Source organism: Saccostrea echinata, unplaced genomic scaffold, assembly GCF_033153115.1.
Source record: "Saccostrea echinata isolate AGI-Se365-2 ecotype Australia unplaced genomic scaffold, CSIRO_AGI_Sech_v1 ptg000056l, whole genome shotgun sequence".
NCBI lineage: Eukaryota > Metazoa > Mollusca > Bivalvia > Ostreida > Ostreidae > Saccostrea > Saccostrea echinata.
Genome location: NW_026889805.1, coordinates 7,420,551 through 7,433,785, shown reverse-complemented (window position 1 = coordinate 7,433,785; position 13,235 = coordinate 7,420,551). Strand labels below are relative to the sequence as shown.

Below are 13,235 nucleotides of genomic sequence, written 5' to 3'. Positions count from 1 at the left end.
TCCGGTGTAAACAAAGTCGGAGGATGTTGAGGGCAACTTTAGCTCAAAGTTTAAAAAGTTAACCTTAGTCATTGATTGACACAATTCAATTTTAAGATACTTGACGTAACATTATGTTTCAATGAAGATTCAAAGGTGCATAATGTGCTGTCATAATAGAACAGACGATCTTGTTGAACTTGAAAATACCGAAGTACGATACTGCTGGGTTACATGTAATTTTGAATGAATGTTAAAGTGGGTCAGTGCGTCCGTCTGTCTTTATGTCATTCTGTCTATTTATAGCACCTTAGTTTCTAGATGATATGTCTGAAAGTCTTTTAGCTTTTGCAATATTCTTTTTTCTAATCATAATTTTGTATTGCTAAAAGAAGACCCCTATTAATTTTGAGATTAAAAGATCAACGGTCAAGGACAAAATTTCAAGTATTGCATAAATTGGTTTCAGAATGACCACTTAAATTCTCTTTAAGCCTTTGCAAAGAAATGTTAGGCAACGACTCTCTTTCTTTCATCTTTTGGAAGACCTGTTGATTTTGAGACCAAAAGGTCAAGGTCACAAATTTCATATAAGGTGTTAAATGGTTTCCAGATTTACTTTAATATTGTAGCTAAAAAGACCCCTTTTGCATTTAGGTGAAAGGTCATGGTCACAAACTAGTATATTTACACAAATTGTTTCCAGAAAACATCTAAAATAAACTTCTGTCCTTAAGCGGAGGACATAATTTCCCTGAATTAGCTTGGTTTTAAAGATTAAAAATGTATTCTTAGTGAGTTATTTATAATTACTAGATTAAAAGATTTTTATTGAATTTCCCTTTGTTTTGTAATTCGTATTTATGAAAATTTGACCTTCATATGTGGCCACCCAATTCTAGGGTCAAAATTTGAACAAACTTGAAACTACACTTCATTAAAACACTTGCTTTTCAATATGATTATTTCCTTCTAAGACTCAACTGCCACTCCATTCTAGCCCCATGGGTAATTTTCTGAATGAACTTGAATGCATACTAAATAAGAAATATTTCATGAAAGTTTTGTCTTTTGTGATTTTTGAGAAAAAGATTTTAAGTGACCCAACCATATGTTCACTGTTGCTTAATAGCTATTTATCCAAGAAAGAGACTTTGGTTCTTTATTTGAATAAACTTGAATCCCTCTTACCCATGGATGCTTTACATAGGATAAGTAGTTGAAAATTGTGAAAAATTTTATGCTTTTATCCATTGATTTCAAGAAAACCTTCTACAGTAATTCTAGAGTAAAGTTACTTTTAAATTAAATGATTTTATGGATATCATAAAAGTGATGAAACCTGTTCTGTTAGAATTAAAGGTAATTTGTTTTGAAAAAGTTTTAAGAAGCACAATTTTACAAAATTTACAAATTGGTGATTTCAGTCAAGAAATCTTCAAATAACATCCAAATCCAACATTTTCTATAATAAAGAAAGGAACGTAACATAAAAAGCTGGTGATGATGATCATGATCTTCACAGTGATTTTCTATGTCTGGAGATGAGCACTGCTTTTTCTTGAAAGTGCTCTTTCTTGAACTCAGTGACACAGAGAAAAAAATTTGAGATATCTAAGGAATTGAGATATCAAGTTTAAATACAGATATAAAAAGTGGTTTGGACTTTCAACTTGCATTGACATATCCAAGGTACATGTATTTGAGATATTGGTAATAGAGATACTAAAGTTTAACTGTATTTTAAAACTTTCAGTCTGGTTGCTGAGGAATAAAAGAGGATGAAGTTCTATGTGCATGCAGAAGATCCACCATTCACCATGGTTATTAGATGGAATGAAAATGACGACAAATGTATGCAGAATCTTGTAGATGTAAGACTTTGACATATTGTATTTAGAAGATTGAAAGGTTAACCATAACCAGGTCTTACCCAATACGAGAGTGGAGTGTTTTAAAATCTTATTTTTAAAGAATTATATGTTCATTTAAAAGTTATCTGAATCAAGGATCTTTCCTAAACATGACCAATTTTACTACCAAAGATTAAATTGGCTTTTCATTACTCAGTGCATGACTTTGTTTCAAACACTCTCTATGTTATGCAGTATATCCTTGGTAATTTTAGATTTTATTTTTGTGCAAACAGTCACAAAATATATATGTATTGGAAACAAATCAAATGAATCACAATGTTATAGTAAGTCTAGATAATGTTTAAGGTGTTGGTCATGATCAGTGCATTACAGCTACATGTTGTTAACTTCAATACATTGCAGATTTTCTGGAGCAATTTCAAATCAAAATACCCAGATGTGGAGGAAACAATTGATAAATCAACAGTTGAAGTATGGAAAGGGTAGGGATAAAATTTAAAAGTTGCAAATGTGAAGATATTTTGATTATCTGTGATGAAATTTCTTTGGCCATGAAAAGAAAAAGTTACACAAATCATGCACGGATCCAGGATTTTTTCCACACAAACTCAAACAAATGTTAGACTTTTTGACAATTTTTTTTTTAAAAAGTAAACAATTTGCATTTGCCCTTACTTGAAAAATCTATTTAAAGAGGGGGGGGGGGGGGGGGGACAAGGAGGACACATCAATTTCTTAAGTGTATAGTATAAGTCTATTTACTTCAGATACATGACTCTCCTTATGATCTTTATGAGTAGGGATCCATGTTTCCTAGGAAAGGGAAGTGTTCCAATTTCATTTTCTTCTTACTTTACATAGAAATTTAATATAAACTCTGAAAATCACAGAAGGGGTCCGGACCCTCCACACTCTCTAGATCCATGCATGTCTTGTTTATGAAAATACTAATGGTATCTTTACGTTTTAGGAGGAAGTCATTAGACTTGACTAGCAAAGTTTTGGAAAAGGTGAAGAATATGGATGACATATATATAAAGTGGATGACAAAACCACATGGTAAGATTTATATTGAATATTTCTGAAGGCTTTTAAAAGCATGCAGAAACCATTACTATCTTCATGTCATTAGTATAATCTTTGTACATGTACATGTATATGCAAGATAAATAAAGAAGTCAACATTTAAGAATATTTATTCTTTTGAAACTGTTTTTTTAATTGTAATCTGAACCTAAATATATGAGCATGTGTTAATGTAGCATATATTTTTTTTTTTCTCAAGAGAAAGACAAGAGAGAACAAAATGTAGAGAACTTGCCATCAGAAACCGTTGAACCATCAAGTAGGGAGAATTCAATAAATGCAGATAATGTATCTGAAAAGGACCACTCCTTAAATAAAATGGATTCTTTGTACTCGGTGAAAGATTTACTAGAATTAGCTACCGCCTTGTCTTCCAAAGGCCGAATTCAGCATGCCATTGTTTTAAACACTGATATCCTTAAGAAAGAACCTAACAATCAATCAGCTATCAATGGCATTGGTAAGGCTAATTTATGTATTGCAGTAGGGTAAAACATCTTTCTAGCAACTGTCTATTGTCGTACATGAAAACACTTTATAGCAACTATTGCAGTACAGTACAACACATATATAGCAACTGTGTATTGCAGTACAGTAAAAAGCAAATCTGCATAGTGAATATCTGTTCAGAAGTGAACAATCCATAACATAATGAATCATTCACCAAGTATATTATACTGTCTTCAGCATTTGACTATATTCTTTTTTAAGCTGACTGCTATCTGCAGGCTGGGAGACCCAATAAAGCACTATCATATTTAAAACAAGGACAGAAAGTAAATGACACAACTTTCAGGTAAGATTTTTTTTTTAAATTGGTTGTTGATTTCTGCAATGTGTCATAATGCTACTGAGCTTATATAACACTAATGACTATTATAGAAATAGATTTAACCAATGGTAAATTATGAAGTAATATACAATGTTTTAGACTTGGACAATGCTACGTTAAGCTGGGGGAGTTTGATAAGGCTATAGAAACATTGATGGGGTATTGTAAGGAATTGCGGAATAGAGGGGGGACTTCAGCAGCTCATAAACAGGATGTCCAGGTAAACAAGGCATTTCAGTTATCATAGATTCACAAAAATATGTAAACTTACCAAAGAGAATTGATGAGAATGACATCCTAAATACTCATGCATTACTAATTTTGCATTGAGTGATGATTCTGTACAAATCAATGAGAAAAGTCAAACAAATTTTCACTTTCAATATGCTTGAATGTTTTTCCTCATCTTGTTGAATCTCTGTGATGTATTCCAGGTATGGCTTGCAAGAGGATATGTTGGGAAAGGGCAAACAGATATGGCTCTAGTAGTTTTACAGGTAATATACAAGAAAACATATTTCCATGTGTAGTTGGTCATGTTGGTTGCTAGATAAAGTATCTTTAATTTGCACGTATATTTTATAAGAACCTTCTTTATGTAACTGACTTGATGAAGCCATTGCTATATCTCCAATGGCAGTGCTCCAGTTTCACATTTTTGAGCAGGTCCATTCCAAAGTAACTGAAAGTCCTTTCTAGACCAAACTTGCATGGATGATGTTTATCTACCAGCCATGCTTTGGATTCTTCCTATGATCTACATTTCTAGAATAGTTGAAGTTTTCAGAGCAGATCTATTCCCAAGTAATAATAATTCATCCATGTATTTATTATCTTGATAAATAGCCAGTTTAATTAAAGTTTTTGGAGCAAGTCCTTTTCAAAAAAAGTAAAATCCATACCTTGACCAAACTAGCATAGATATTTCATCTAAAAATACATAAATACATGTACTTTCTTCATGGTGTTACGGGTGACATGTATTTTGTTCTTTAATGAAAGGCTTATAATGATGAAATGAGCTTACTAAACATTCATTTGACATTCATGAGGCTTTGCCTTACTTATAAATGACATTAAGTGGTTTTTGTAATCTTTGATTACCAGTGTTTTCCTTTATTCTTCAGTGCTTTTATAAATACATGTACAATTTTAAATATTTATCTAGGATTTTGTCAAGGTGGGCTGGTTATCTATTTGAATTTTGTTTCCTCTGTGGTCATTTCTTTATATACAGGTATTTTGTTTTCTCTGTGGTGATTTCTTCATATACAGGTATTTTGTTTTCTCTGTGGTGATTTCTTCATATACAGGTATTTTGTTTTCTCTGTAGTGATTTCTTCATACAGGTATTTTGTTTCCTGTGTGGTGATTTCTTCATATACAGGTATTTTGTTTCCTGTGTGGTCATTTCTTCATATACAGGTATTTTGTTTTTTGTGTGGTGATTTCTTCATATACAGGTATTTTGTTTCCTCTGTGGTTATTTCTTCATATACAGGTATTTTGTTTCCTCTGTGGTGATTTCTTCATATACAGGTATTTTGTTTCCTGTGTGGTCATTTCTTCAAACACGGGTATTTTGTTTTCTCTGTGGTGATTTCTTCATATACAGGTATTTTGTTTTCTCTGTGGTGATTATTTTGTTTTCTGTGTGGTGATTTCTTCATATACAGGTATTTTGTTTCCTCTGTGGTGATTTCTTCATATACAGGTATTTTGTTTCCTCTGTGGTGATTTTTTTTGTTTTCTCTGTGGTGATTTCTTCATATACAGGTATTTTGTTTCCTGTGTTGTGATTTCTTCATATACAGGTATTTTGTTTTCTCTGTGGTGATTTCTTCATATACAGGTATTTTGTTTCTTGTGTTGTGATTTTTTCATATACAGATAGTTTGTTTCCTGTCTGATGATTTCTTCATATACAGGTATTTTGTTTCCTGTGTGGTGATTTCTTCATATACAGGTATTTTGTTTCCTCTGTGGTGATGTCTTCACACAGGTATTTTGTTTCCTCTGTGGTGATTTCTTCATATACAGGTATTTTGTTTCCTCTGTGGTGATTATTTTGTTTTCTCTGTGGTGATTTCTTTATATACAGGTATTTTGTTTTCTCTGTGGTGATTTCTTCATACACAGGTATTTTGTTTCCTGTGTGGTGATTTCTTCATATACAGGTATTTTGTTTTCTTTGTGGTGATTTCTTCATATACAGGTACTTTGTTTCCTGTGTGGCGATTTCTTCATATACAGGTATTTTGTTTCCTGTGTGGTCATTTCTTCATACACAGGTATTTTGTTTTCTGTGTGGTGATTTCTTCATACACAAGAATTTTGCAGGGTGTATTGAGGGAAAACCAGGAACACTTGGATGCCTTGACAGAGTATGCTCCCCTGATTTTTCCTCTGGGTCCTAAACAAAAGGAGGAAGCCATGACCATCATGCTGACAGTGCTAGTCAACAAACGAGGTAAGTAGTGGACAGAAAGGGAGATAAATCTCAAATTTGTAATCCATGAAATAATTAAAATTCATCACCTGATTTGGAGACACGAAGGGGTTTGTTTATCTTTATTGTAGATGATAATTATGTGAAAGAAAAATTTGCCTATTTATGTCAACAAGAACATGGAATGCAGGTGTTAGAGAGGTATGTGAAAAGTTGTCATCATTTCTGCTGCTTATACACAGTATAATATATGTAAAAGCTAATATCTAAATACATGTAGCTATAAAAGACAATTATTCTGGTAGAAATTCATTTTGATGCATCACTTGACAGGAAAACACCTAATGCTTAGCAAATTGGAGAAATACTTATACACAACATCCCTTATTGAGATATTCTATTCACACTATGCATTTCTCAGTATCTGTATCCTTGCTACCTTTCATAACAGTTAGCACTTTTTACTAAGTAAAAACCTATTCGTTACTTCTCACTGAAGCATGTCAGGTCAAGCTTGGAGGGATGTCCCAGCTGTTGTTTTTATGGCAACTAGCCTCCGGGATGTTGGAGGTGAGAACCATTCTCAAATTCTGAAAGTAACATGCATCAGAGTTTTCCATACTGTACCACTCTCTATCAGAATGTTATCTTACTCATGTTTGATTACTTGTTCCCTACAGCCATTGAGCATGCTGAAGCATTATTGAAGCATGCTTATATGCTGCAGCCAGAAAATCCACACACATTGTTAACTTACGTTCATACTCTAGAGGTGAGGATGCTTCCTTCAGTTTCAACAAAATATCTTTACTCGGCAAGGCTGATCATAAAAATCACATAATAGGCTTTTGTTTGATGTATTCAATCTGATACCCAGAATTGGAATGCAATTTCTAACAAACAGATCTAACGAATTCAATTTGTAATCCATAATTACATGTATGATAAGTATCAATTTTAAAATCCAACTATTAATTACTAATGTTATTGTGTGAATGTAGGTACAAGATGCTGCTGCTTTTTAATGTCTGATTCTTTAAAATTTAGCTGGTAGAAAAACATACAGAAGCCGTCCAAGAAATTGTTACCTTTATAACTCGTTGGCCAGATAAAGAAATAGGGAACTTCAAGATTGGAGCCCTTCTGCCAATCATGAAGCACTTCCACGGTGATGTATACCTTAATGGTAAATACAAGACTGATTTTCTTTATGTGCTTATTCATACAATAAGATTTAGTATACAAATGTAAGAAAATATTCATTTGTTAGAATTATGTATATAACAGTACATGTACAACTGCTTTATGTGTAACTTACACATATATTTTGCAAAGGAAAAGTAATAATACACATGATACACTTGTATTATTTTTATAGATTATACACATCAATTGACATCATTGATGGCTTCAATAAAGTATAATACTGTAAAATAATACTGTGATATTAATAGTGTTTAATCCATACAAATAAATTTAATTGTTATATAGCTAATAAATAGTCTATAATAAAAACTACTAAAAGTCTAGAGAATTTTAGCATTCAGTATCTTGGTGTTTTATTGAACGCTTAGTTTGTATTATGTAAATGAGTATACCCGAAACATTCAGAATACGAGCCTTCAATATTGAACACCCCTCTGTAAACAAAAATGTCGTCTGGTCAATCTTGCAAAGGCAAATTTATGATAGATAGTGGCAGCTAGGTAAGATGTGTTTATTTTCACACAAAATTGAAATTATTAATCAATAATTTAGTATGTATTAGCTTCAATAAAACCTCATTAAGTAAATCATAACGCTTGGTAGGGTCATTAGAATGTTGTGATATTTAACATTTATAGGACAGACGTTAATTTAAATACCGATACTGAAAAATTCTCATTAATTTGAGATATTTGATTGAAATAATTAATATAAATCAATGGGAGATGTTGTAGCTATATAATAAAGGAGTTATTGAACTTATATTGGTGAATATTGGCACTCGTTGGCTGTACAAATTGAACTTATATTGATGAATTTTGGCACGAGTTGGCTGTACAAATGCATGAGCTTGTGAGTGCATTTGTACAGCCAACTCGTGCCAATATTCATCAATATAAGCTCAATAACCCTATAGTATTAAACTGATATTTTTCATGAAATAACTTTGGCTATTTATGAATAGCTTCCATTACTTAGTTCCAGAAACAGATTTGCCCAGTAATTCAGTTTCCATAGTAACTAATTCTGAGCCTTATCCTGAGGATGTGAACTATCTACTGGCAGTTATTTTTACTCTGGTCAAGATCCTGTTCATCAAAGGAGCTTTAGCCTTCATAAAACCCATCACTAGTTTGATAGGTAATGTTGATCATTAGTGTTATAAAACCCATCACTAGTTTGATAGGTAATGTTGATCATAGGTTCAAATTCAATCAATAAATCAACCTTCATTACAAATTAGAATGTGCTCTGTCCATGCACAACTAATTACTCTATTCTATTTAATGGAATTGTTTGAAAAAATCGTTATTATCCATCTTTCATAAAATATTTATTTTTTTAAGGTCTATTTTTTTTTTCAAAGAAAGATACATGTATAAAATAAATAGGTGTCCTTGATTTATAAATATGCATTCTAATATTTCAGATCCACTAACAAAGGGACATGAACTCCACAAAACAAACATAAGAAATGAAGCTGCTTACTTCTCCTGTATTAACCAGGTAAGCTTTAAACAGCAAAATTCTTTCAATATTTATTGCACAGATAATGGGAGAATATTCTACCACGCCACATTTACCCTAAGTTGCAGGAAGTGAGAGTCAAGGTCAACCATGTAGTTTCCCGAGATCATTATGTATACTTTATAGGAGACAGCCATTGTGTTCCACCAGCATGGCAGCCCATACAGTTCAAGGTAGGTTTATTAATGTGTTCGATGAAAGTTCAGTCACATGTTCATGCTAATCTTATACAACAGATTTTTTTTAAATCAAGTTATTGAGGTTTATTTTTATGTGTTTAAAAAAAAATCAGGGAGAAGACAAGATTATCCACCCAATCTTGTCCACTGGGACAAAAATCTGGCATCTACGAGAGGAGAGCACATTTTATCCTAAACACAACTTTAATTCAGCAATAAGCAATATTCCCGATGGTGCAACTACAGTGTTTTGTTTTGGAGAGATCGACTGCAGAGAAGCTCTACTGCTATGTGTGGAAAAAGCCAAATATGACGTAAACATATTTTTGTTACTATCAGGGTACCAAGTGTACTTTGTCCTTATTCATAACCTTGACATAAAAGTGAGGTAATGTCCTTATCACATGTAGTGTCCTGATGTTTAGTTTACAATGTGAAAAATGAATATTACAATGTAGTTTAAATATTAAACAGTTTGTATCACTACAAAATTGACCTATAAGTAAAACAGTGTGTGTTTGTAATACCAGTTCTATTCCCGTTAATCTTACAAACAAAATAAGGGAATCTGTTACATGTATAGAAAGATGAATATCAAGTCTAGAATATTTTTGATAAAATCAGTAACTTCGGCTTAAAGAATTCAATTCTTTTTTTTCCATGACTCATCACTTATACTTGTATCTTGAAGTATTTTAAAAGTCTTCAAAAATAAGCATATTAAAGATATTTTTCAAAAAATAAATAATCAGATCCACATAAAAATTTCGCTGGATTGATAAAACTTTTGTTCACCCTAAATTTTAGAGTTTGGAGGAAGGAATGGACAGGGTGATAGAAATTTACATTGATCTGTTGACAAGGTTACAGAGTCTCCATCACTGGGACGTTTATGTACACCCGGTGTTACCAGTACTAGATCTAACCAGGTAAGTGTGGTCACTGAGACATATATGTACACCCATGTTACCTGTACTAGATCTAACCAGGTAAGTGTGGTCACTGAGACATATATGTACACCCATGTTACCTGTACTAGATTTAACCAGGTAAGTGTGGTCACTGAGACATATAAGTACACCTGGTGTTACCTGTACTAGATTTAACCAGGTAAGTGTGGTCACTGAGACATATATGTATACCCATGTTACCTGTACTAGATCTAACCATGTAAGTGTGGTCACTAAGACATATATGTATACCCATTTTACCTGCACTAGATCTAACCAGGTAAGTGTGGTCACTGAGACATATAAGTACACCTGGTGTTACCTGTACTAGATTTAACCAGGTAAGTGTGGTCACTGAGACATATATGTATACCCATGTTACCTGTACTAGATCTAACCATGTAAGTGTGGTCACTGAGACATATATGTATACCCATGTTACCTGCACTAGATCTAACCAGGTAAGTGTGGTCACTGAGACATATATGTACACCAGTATTACCTGTACTAAATCTAACCAGGTAAGTGTGGTCACTGAGACATATATGTATACCCATGTTACCTGTACTAGATCTAACCAAGTAAGTGTGGTCACTGAGACATATATGTATACCCATGTTACCTGCACTAGATCTAACCAGGTAAGTGTGGTCACTGAGACATATATGTACACCAGTATTACCTGTACTAAATCTAACCAGGTTAGTGTGATCACTGAGACATATATGTGTTACCTGTACTAGATCTAGCCAGGTAAGTGTGGTAATAAGAGTTATGACCAGGTTAAGTTTTACCAATAGTGATCATGCTTTTATTTATTAACACTACTTTTACTTTCTGTTTACACTATTTTTAAATTCCATTTACACTTTCTTTACTTTCTGTTTACACTATCTTTACATTAAGTTTACACTATCTTTACTTTCTGTTAACACTATCTTTAGTTTACACTATCTTTACTTTCTGTTTACACTATCTTTACATTAAGTTTACACTATCTTTACTTTCTGTTAACACTATCTTTAAATTCCATTTACACTATCTTTAGGGATGTTGTTATGCAGTTTAACCAGAGAATGATGAAAAAATTGTCCAAGACCAGTTTGAAATGGCTAGATTTTGTGGACAGTCTGCTGACTAAGGAAAATGGAGACTTAAAGCTAAAGAAGCAGTATGGTTAGTTTTGGAAGAGAGAAATTCAATGTCCAAACTCATCAATGAGCGAAAACTTAAATATGAACTGCAAATGCTAACTACTGATTTCTGTCTACATTTTACACGCTCATAATTCAGCAAGTTTGAAATATTTGCTATTAAATCTTTTTGTTGAATGCAAAGTTGACTTCATAGATAAATGACTGATAGCACTAACACCAGTTTAATTAACTGATTGCTGTTAAATACAACTCTTTCTGATAAGAGGAAGGGAGGAGGGTTAAATTTTTTCCATTGAAATAGGTCTTTAAAATTTAACCTGATTTTGAATTATTCATGGATTTTAATAAATGGCCTTTTAATCTTTCCGGTCAAAATATATCTGAGTCATTAAGTAAAAGTGTATAGTTGTATATTATTTGAAAATGGTCATAAAATGATGAAATAAGCATTTTTGGTGTATTTTGGTTTGTAACCCCCCCTCCCCCCCCCCCCCCCCCCCCCACACACACACACACACAAACACACCCTCACTCACACACACACACACCGTGAAGTAACAAGGGATAATTTGAAAAAAATAATTAAAGAAACAGATGAAACTTTGTTAGAAATATTTATAAAAACTATATGAAATATTTTTATTTTGTAGTGTTTGATGGTACACATGTCCATCCTTGTTACCTGGAAGTTTTACAGAAATCTCTACAGAAATGGGTCTGACCTGTTTCCTGGAAGTTTTACAGAAATCTCTACAGAGAAGGACCTGACCTGTTACCTGGCAGTACTAGGGAAATCCTCTATAGCAATGGGTCTGACTTGAAGTTTTAAGAGAAATGGTCTGACTTGCGTGGTGAGATGGAAAATCCTCAGATCTGTTGAAGAAGGGAATGAAGTCCCATTGTATCTTACCTGATATGTGAAATCCTTGCATGTTTATTTAATCAATTTTAAAGTGTAAGGGACATTTTATTTATAAACCTTTAACAATAGGTTGTGCCATATACATATCCCTCTGAAGGATTAGTACCAGTATTTTATCTAGCAATCCTAATTAAGGTCTTCCTAATGTACTAGCTACAGTATACATGGAAATTCATATAAAATAGATGCCATGATCTCTGTGCTATCATATACATGTTTTTTCCTATTATATGTTTTGTATCTTGCTATTAATTTTATCTTGAGTTAGAAACTATTTTTTATCATGTCATATCATTGACTTTGTTTGAATGATATACCTTTACTGTAATACATACATGTACCTTATTTAACATTTTTATGGTTCATATCATGGTATGTCTATTGTAAGGAAATAAATGTTGTTTGATCTCATACTAAGACTTCGATTACTAAAACTTCTACGTAGGCAATTAGTACTCTTTTGTGAGTACATTTAAAACATAGTATAATTTGAATCTTGTGTAAAAAGCATCCTTTTTACACCAGTCTATCAAGTTTTGATTGTACATCACCTGTAAGCCTACAATGACCTAAATTGTTTCGTTTTCTTTGGTGACTTGAACATACACTGTAGGTCAGATACGGCATTTGAATCATTCACCAGACAAAACGTAGGAAGATTCATGATGAATGGAGGGTTTTATGTCATTGAACAGTCATAAATGCTGCCCTTAATTGGAGTTACTCAGAAATAATATCAAAAGGGAGCACAGAAGCTGACATCAGATTACATATGCAACATACACTGTATAGTACGGAAGCCCATTCAGGACCTGTCAAAAAATATTTTTGAATTCGATATAACGAATTGTTAAATTTGTTATAACAAATTTAATTCATTATAACAATTTCCTTAAATTTGTTATAACTAATTCAATCTGTTATAACAAATTTGTTGAATTCGTTATAACGAATTCAAAAATTTGTTATAACAAATTCTAAAACTTGTAATAACGAATTAAATTCGTTAAAAGGAATTCCTTAATTTGTTATAACAAATAAAATTCGTTAAAACGAAATCAACAAATCGTT

General features: G+C 32.5%; 1 protein-coding gene across 2 annotated transcripts; it reads left to right on the top strand.

Annotated features, from left to right (window-relative positions):
- Positions 1–40: 40 nt before the first annotated feature.
- On the top strand, positions 41–12,501 carry LOC133173286 (uncharacterized). 2 transcript variants are annotated; one of them, XM_061308273.1, is made up of 20 exons: positions 41–193; positions 1,736–1,853; positions 2,259–2,338; positions 2,827–2,915; positions 3,142–3,402; positions 3,654–3,738; positions 3,874–3,994; positions 4,209–4,271; positions 6,115–6,244; positions 6,355–6,424; positions 6,723–6,793; positions 6,904–6,995; positions 7,271–7,409; positions 8,408–8,569; positions 8,859–8,935; positions 9,019–9,129; positions 9,249–9,449; positions 9,943–10,064; positions 11,134–11,261; positions 11,893–12,501. In XM_061308273.1, the coding sequence occupies exons 2-20, from the start codon at positions 1,761–1,763 to the stop codon at positions 11,961–11,963; spliced, it is 2,166 nt and encodes a 721-aa protein (XP_061164257.1). In that variant the 5' UTR covers positions 41–193; positions 1,736–1,760; the 3' UTR covers positions 11,964–12,501. The 2 variants fall into 2 exon arrangements, with proteins under 2 accessions (XP_061164257.1, XP_061164258.1); XM_061308274.1 differs by having other exon boundaries at positions 41–241.
- Positions 12,502–13,235: the final 734 nt, after the last annotated feature.

Excerpts from the sequence above, each read along its gene's own strand:
- LOC133173286 (XM_061308273.1), top strand. The coding sequence starts at position 1,761 with ATGAAGTTCTATGTGCATGCAGAAGATCCACCATTCACCATGGTTATT. Across the intron at positions 2,339-2,826 it reads ACAGTTGAAGTATGGAAAGG|GAGGAAGTCATTAGACTTGA; the intron begins GTAGGGATAAAA and ends TTTACGTTTTAG. Across the intron at positions 11,262-11,892 it reads AAAGCTAAAGAAGCAGTATG|TGTTTGATGGTACACATGTC; the intron begins GTTAGTTTTGGA and ends TTTATTTTGTAG.